This window comes from Astatotilapia calliptera, chromosome 18 (assembly GCF_964374335.1).
Source record: "Astatotilapia calliptera chromosome 18, fAstCal68.1, whole genome shotgun sequence".
Lineage (NCBI taxonomy): Eukaryota > Metazoa > Chordata > Actinopteri > Cichliformes > Cichlidae > Astatotilapia > Astatotilapia calliptera.
Genome location: NC_137439.1, coordinates 23995251 through 24003135, shown reverse-complemented (window position 1 = coordinate 24003135; position 7885 = coordinate 23995251). Strand labels below are relative to the sequence as shown.

Here is a 7885-nt window from a genome sequence, read left to right as displayed (position 1 = left end):
CATCTATCAAAGCGGGTCAGTTTTTAAAATGAGAAAGCAGACACACATAATGCGCAGACTTTAATTTACTCATTCGAGCACAAACACACAGTATTCAGATGTGCTGACTCGGGGAGAGGCTGGATGAAACAAATCATAATACAGCACTCTTTATTCTGCTGACTGACACACAGAGAGAAATAAAGGAGATCTGAATACATCGTGGGTCTGCTGTCATTCGCTGTAAAGCAATCTAGTCTGACTTGAACTATTAGAATTTCTCTTTATTCTGATCCAATAAAAACAGTATGTACAAGGACAGTTTTTACAGCAACACAACATGACTGAAACTGAGGTCCTGCCTGTGGCGCCTCAAACCTTGAGTGATCATTACTGCCGTTAAAGGTTTGCATAGAACAAACTCAAGATGCAAACATCACTATCTGTCAGGCAAAAAAATAAGTTTCTCCAAATCACAGAAACTTCTCCCCTGGGACATTTTGGCATTTAATGTGGGATCATGAGAAACAGTTGTGTCTTGTTGTAATCACATTTTGACTGGTGGTGGCAGCAGAGTCCAAAACAGCATGGCTTCAGTTCAGAAAGAAATACACATACTCAATAAAAAATAACGTTTAAATACGAGTCCTCTCACCCGTCGTCCTCATAAATAAAAGTGCATGTTTTATGGCGAGTGTGTTGTTTTAATCACCAGGAATGACTCCAACACAACTGTCACATGTTTCTTTCAACACTATCGCAACCATGTGATGGATTACACAACCAAGACTCATGAGAAGCAGAAGGCGAGCACGGTGTGGCCATCAGACACATCCATGACTTTCGGACATTGCAATAAACCGCCTCGTGCGGTTTGACCTTTAATGGGAAGTGCTGTGCTTAAAGAACACACACATCCACAAACTCAGAGCGTCTTTACAGAGGCGGTACAACATGAAGCTTAAAGACATTCATTATGAACTGAATGAAGCTGTAACGTTACAGTACGATCAGAATGTGTGTAATCTTTACTTACATGAACAACGATATCTATACGTGTCAATCATCGTCATCATTTGTGTCTCGCAAAGCCACGTAAATGTAAACCAAACAGCTCAGCTGAAAAATGTGCAACGATTCCTCAAACATCAAAGCTGCCTCAATGACTGGAAAAAGTAAGGTGGTCCCATTTCGGCTCACAAGCATGACGACGTTGAATATAAGCTTACACTAATAAGTAGATACGAGTCCCACTGGGAGCTTTATCTCCTCGATTTCTCAATTTGATTTCAAGTCCCAGTAAACTGTAGTCTTGTCTCGGCATGACAGGGTGGACGTCGTATGTTTTTATCCTTGTTTTACTTTTTCATTTCACCATTACTCTTATGTAAAAACCAGCAGGAGCAAAGCAGAAACCAACAAAGTGAGCACTGAAGGATCTGAAAATTTAGTTTAAATTTTCTGGTCGTCAGTAGCCCTTCAAACACTGACACTGAAGAACATTAAAGCCCTTGCAGCTCTCATCCGTTCTTTCACGGTGACTTTGAAAATTCATATTTTAATATTAGGCCCTAAAAAAAAAACAAAAAAAACATTCTTTAAAGGCTGGTTTGCTTTGACTGAGAAAAAAATACTCTCTCTGTCAAACTCAGCTCAGTTGGTCGCTGCTTGTTCAGTGCTGTTGATGCTACACAGGAGGCAGCTGTGGTTCATCTGCTGCAAAAACTGAAGCATATTTTTATGCTTTTAACATGCACTACAGTACCCATAATGCACTAGTCTCAACATTGTGCCCAAATCCATTCACCGAGGGCACAAAAGTAAAACTGAAGCTGCTCTATTAAAGTGTCTCCTGTGCACAGATGATTCAAAGGTCCCCACCACAGTCAACAATTTCATCTTCCAGCTCCATTATTTAACCGGGATCAATGTAATTTAGGTATAAAACATCCCCCTAAAGACCAACAGATATCACAGACTGCATGTCCATTTTCCTCCACTGTCATAACAGGATTATTTACAATCTGCCCACCAGCCGTCCAGTATTGATGAGCTATGCAGCTTAGATGAAACAATGCAGGCTCCTGGTGAAGATGCAGGTCCATCCACGCTGAAATTAATTAGTTATGCTGTATATATATACTCCAGGCAATCCAAAACACTGAGCGTACCAGTACAGAAGACTGCACAGACAAACTTAACTGAATGTGTCATAAACTATCTCCAAAGCTAATTGGATCTACATGTCAGAGGGTGGTCAAATATGCACGCTTGCACATAAATCCTCTGGGTACAAATGGGGAAATGGTACTCTCTCACACAGCAGCAGGGTTTCCCTCTTCTCTCTTTGTTCAACTTAATGTATAAAGGATGTGCAGCTATTCCAGGTATGTGTTTGTATCTCAGTTTGTGTCCCCCAGATGAGCCACTGTACTCCTGCTCCTCCTCTTAGAGGACCTGCTCTGTGCTGGAGGCAGAGATGTCCAGGAGCCTCCAGGCAGCACTGGGGTTCAGCTCCTCTTGGTCCCGACACAACGCCCACACATACATCATCCTCATCACCTTCTCCTGTTGAGGGAGGAGAAGAGAAGAAACAGTGAATTTCAAAGAGTTTTGCAGACTTCAAACTTTAAATGTAGCGAGTTAATAAATGATCTGGCTTATGATGATATATTTGAGGCCTCTAACATTGCTAACAGTTGAAATCCGATGATATCAGACAAGTTAATATTGCTGCATCAAACCCATAAATTTGAAAGACATTAAAAAAAATGGGCCTCTGTTATAGACCACTGATCTGATTTCAGCCTTTTAGTGTTGTTTACTTCCTTGAGGAAGCTTTGATGGTATCCATTGGATTCCCTATTCTAGCACAGTGATCGTGAGTTGACTGACCGGATCTCCTTCCACAATATCTCCTTTGGGGCTGCGAATCACCATGACAACCTGAGCCTGGAAGGTGATGATCAGCACAGGGCCCTGATCCATCATCTTACCCATCGCCAGCTGAAACACAGGGTTACAAAATGAACAGACAAATGAAAGGAGAAAGGGAAAAGCAGAAAACAGGGAAAGAGCTTTGTAATACAAGCTGCATGATGGTTACCGAGCATCAGGGAGAGCACTTACATCTAAGTTATCGATGTCGAGTACTTTAGACTGGAAGAGAAGCCCCAGAGCTCGGGCCTGCTGGATGGGGTGGGCAAGCTGACTGTAGGTCTGAGTACAAATACACGTAACACACATCTAGCATTAAAACATGCTTCCCACATACTGTATGCCAGCTAAAATGCAATTACTAAAAAGTAGGATTGTGTCTTTTTGTAGACATCACAACGTAATAAGCTCTTCTTCTTCACATGTGTCCCCTGTATTATGTCAACACCTGTAGAAACTGCTTTTGTTACCAAGTGGTGTTTAATAACTCACAGCTTCATAGCACCAGTCCTTTAATACCTCCAGCTCGCCACGGATGATCGCCTGCAGAAAGGACAAAGATACCGAATTATAGCTTTAAAAACATAAACAAATCTCACAGGTATTCTTGTGACTTTTAGACAGGATGCTCAAATTATTTTAGCAAATCCCACATCTCATATTTAACCGAGCACAGTAAACTTTAGTGAATTCATTCAAAATCAGAACATGTTGAGATCATTTTCTGCTACTCTAAACCAAGACTTCAACTACACTCAGTGCTCTCCTCCTGATATAATCATAAACAGCATTTTATTTCATTTTATCTGTTTTACATAACAAGCATGCACGACTTACAGAACTGTATCATAAGCTCTTGGATCCCCTCAGTTATCTGAATGATGTATTTAGCTGCTGAACTTGGTTTAAACTCAGTAATCTAACAGCTGAACTCAAACAGAGGACAGGAAATTCATTACTGGATCTGATCCAAACTAGAGTGAAAACTCAGGCTAAATGAACCAAGACTTTCATCAAGTCTCTTCCTAACCTCCACAGAGAAAAGCATTAACGGAAACAGCGAGAGTGAAGACAGACACAGACAGAGGCTGGAGGAACCCGTTTACCTCCAGTATGTTGGGGATGATGTCTTTCTCACACTGTTTGAGGAAAGAATCTTTGTCAAAGCTGGGGTCTGCCTTCAGGATCTCTGTCAGCACCTCGGACATTTCCGTCTTAGAGAAGAGACCACCTAGGAAACAAAGGCTAAAATCAGAAGCAGCAACAACACTCAGTACCACAAATTAAATGTGTAACGTCGAAGCTGGTGAACATCATCAAATATCTAGAAGATCTGTCAGTACCATGGAGCACGTAGTTAATAGTATTCCTGACTAATCAGAAGATTAATAGGTTTTGGGATAAAAAAGGATTTTTTTTTTTTTAAATAAGAAGAACAAGATTTGAGGTCTGGCGAGAACAATCAGATAAAAGGCTTTAACAGAGAAAAGGAACTCCAAATTCAGGATTGAATGTGGTGGAGCATTACCTAGGAAGTCAGTGACTCTGTCAGTTAGAGCTCTGGATGCTCTGATGAGGGCATTGTCACTTTCATCATATTTCATCTTCATCTCGAAGATTCCTGAATGAAACAAAAATGGAGGTTGAACAGGTTAGACATGTCTCCACTGATTACGGCAGGTACATTCTGCACCTGTGCAAACAGCTCATGACTGCACTTCATTATTAGCTGATCATTGAATCTACAGTAAACATTCTACTGCCCCCTGCTGCCATAAAGAGAAATTACATATAAAGATATCACACAAAGCAGGAAAAACCAGACGTTCTTACTGTTAAAAACTACGTTGTTGTCCTTGAAGTCCTTCCACTGCTGGGACCACTTTGAATCCTTGTGAAGAACGACACCCATGGCCTCTCTGAGATTTAAAAATGGAGATAATTCGCCGCATCAGAGAGGTGGGTGTACAACAGCTTGTGTCATTGGACTGGTTTTGAGATCTAACATTTACTCACTCGTTGGCCTCGAACACTCTGGTGTCGTCATCTGCACTTTTAGATGAGAAATCGCTCCTCTTCCTCAGCTGAGAAGGAGCCCTGTAAGGGCCGGCGTCACCAACATCTATCTCCTTCTTCATGGACTCTACACCCTGCAGAGAGTTCGCACTTTTTAATTATAAACATAATCAGAGTCTAAACCAAAATTTTAATGACATCCAAAAGTAAATTCAAAGTTTAAGCTGCTTCTAAAGAAACAGTTTCTTAAGAAAGCAGTAACAAAAAGCAGCTGAGGAAGGCTTTTGTAAACATTTTATAGCCCAGAACGTAACAACTATTTGCCAAATATGACCTGAATTAACCAACAACTGACTGGTGTCTGAAATCTGCCCTTATGTTTCTGTGAAGAAAGATGTGTTAACGACTAAATGCTAATTTCCAAAATCTTCCATTTTCTCCCCTGCTGTAGTCAAAACATCAATAAAGTCTGGCAGACACCTGGATACCAACGACAACGTACAAAAGATGAAGATGAGAGGCATTAATTTGGACATCTATAGACGTCTCGTTTCGTTTTCTGACCTGTGAGATGGCCTTGAACGCGTTGGTCCGGCCCAGTTTTTCTCCTCCCTTGGATAAAGACTCAGCAGAGCCTCTGGCTGTCTTGGTGGCCTCCTCCACACCTTCCTTGATCTTCTTCCCGATGTCACTACGACTCACTTCCTCGAGACTCTTTGATCCAAATGGCACGCAAGCACACAGCAGGTTTCATTTTATTAATGATTTCCACGTAATGTTTTTTTTTAATTGGAAAGCATTTTTAACAACATTACAACTTAATGTGAACTCTTACTGTGCGATTCCAAATTAAATTATTATATTTTCATGTTGGGGCTGTCAATCAGGTTGGCCTTACCTCCTTAACGGTCTCTGATAGAGAGCCCAAGGTCTTCTTAAACACCTCTGATGTCTTCACTGTCTCTGCCTCTATCGATTTCTGATCAGAAATTTTTTAAAAACAACATTAAAATTCTAGAAAACTAATTAAATATAATAAGCTTGATGTTTATCTTTATATATATATAATATAAATCAAACCAGCTAATGTTCTTACATATTTTCTGCGGGCCTGCTGAAGGGCGTCGGACTCCTCGAGCCTTTTGGCCTCTTCTCTGAACTTCTTTATGTTTTCCTTCATCTCCTGATTCTTACTGAACTCCTGACGAAGGTTATCAACAAACTCTCCCAGAAAACCTTTCCGTCCTGAGGCATATCGCACCTGATAACAAACACAGAGAAGGACTTTAGCTGGACAAACACGTGCACCAATAGAGTGAACAGATTAAGCACATGCTGCGACTGGAACAATGAAAAAAGAGAAAAAAAAAAATACAGAACCTATGCATTGCTTTTCATAAAACCTTAAACTAAAAAAGGGCATAAAGATAAGTAATCCCAGCACTTTAAGTTAAAAGAACTGTTTAAATTAACGGGCACAACTCTACATTAGCAGTGATTTAATAAATGAGTATCTTGAGGGTGAATGGGAGGTGTTGTTGGGTACCTGCACAGCTGCACCTGGGCTCCTCTGCAACCTGTAATGATCTCCCCTCCACACTGAGGAGACCAGAGTCCGGGAGCTGAGAGCCAAGGCATTTCTGCCAATCAGCTGCAACAGACAGGCAGAATCAGTCAGTCATAGTTAGCTGGGAGGTAAACCGGCACATAATACCATACTTCTAAAATATATCCCTTCATTTGATGAAGCTCTAACATGTTCCATGAGTGTGCTTAAAACCTGGTGACTGTGACTAATGCAGCACATCATCATCCTGTCAATAAATAAATGTCTTCTGCCCTAAGTGGGATATTTTCATCCTGACCAGGACAAATTCAAAATTCATGATCCAGTCTTAATAGATTTCCCCTCTAATTGCTAATATCTGTCCTTTATTTGATAACTTATTTTGATGGTTGTACATTTAAACATGAGAAATTTGGTGAAACATGCTGTGGCAGCAATGATCTGTTTTGGTGCGTTTAATCCTCTGCTTATAACAATGGCATACACACGGTATTACAATTTTCGACCCTTTCTAAAAACGACGAACGCACCATATTCGCTGTCTGTGTAAAATGAAGCGTGATCAAGTTATTTATATTGAAAGGATGGTTCGGTTATTTGTCAGGAGACAGAAGCTAAAACAAGTGGTCACCGCTGCTCTAATTAAAACTGTAACAGCGTTCGTGGTTTTATAGCAGCGAGGTCACTGATCATATTTGCTCTAGTACCTGACTGCATGCAGGCTTCTAAAAGTCGCATTTTAAATGAAATGTGCCACTCAAGCACAGACACACAGAGTCAAAACCCGAGTCAATACAATGCTATGATTTTAAGACCCCAGGAATTAAATAACATTAGTAAGCCTCTGCCGTGCCTCTGATGAAACAAGGCCCTTTCTAACGGACATCTCGCGTTCAAGTTGCGTAAAACACACCACTCTAAAGCGCGTTCACGTCACGGGCATAAAGAGACTGATGGCGAAGCCTTGCGAGTTTATTCCCTTAACCAGAGAGCGGGCCCGAGGCTCGGCGACTGCAACGAAGGACATGAATCTCACTAACCTCGTAGCACCGACATACGGAGGCTGCCATCTTGATCTTGAAATGCGCGGAGAAGCACGTGCGTTCCTGCTGCGGCAGCTGACGCTGTGCTCGACCAATTGGAGCAGAGTTGGTGGGCGGGGCGGGGCCAAGTGTCAGAAGGACATTAAAGGGAAAGCCACTCAAAAAAAATACCCCCCCCCCCCAAACTATTAATTATGTTTTTAGAGGAAAATCTAATAATTTGTGTTTTTAAAGACACATTTTACTGGTAGTTAAAACTAAAAATATTTGCCACGGACTCATAGGGTCTAAATGGGTTTAATGCGAAAGCACACCAATGTATGCGACGTGTAATCACCACTGA

The 7885-nt window shown here is 41.2% G+C and overlaps 1 protein-coding gene across 1 annotated transcript; it reads right to left on the bottom strand.

Moving 5' to 3' along the window:
- Window positions 1–47: 47 nt before the first annotated feature.
- LOC113010461 (mitochondrial import inner membrane translocase subunit TIM44-like) lies at window positions 48–7641 on the bottom strand. Its single transcript, XM_026149513.2, has 13 exons — window positions 7540–7641; window positions 6479–6583; window positions 6029–6193; window positions 5831–5911; window positions 5497–5646; window positions 4933–5066; window positions 4750–4835; window positions 4445–4537; window positions 4023–4147; window positions 3409–3459; window positions 3109–3198; window positions 2875–2985; window positions 48–2547 (listed from the first exon to the last, which is right to left on the bottom strand). The coding sequence occupies exons 1-13, from the start codon at window positions 7567–7569 to the stop codon at window positions 2428–2430; spliced, it is 1341 nt and encodes a 446-aa protein (XP_026005298.1). The 5' UTR covers window positions 7570–7641; the 3' UTR covers window positions 48–2427.
- Window positions 7642–7885: the final 244 nt, after the last annotated feature.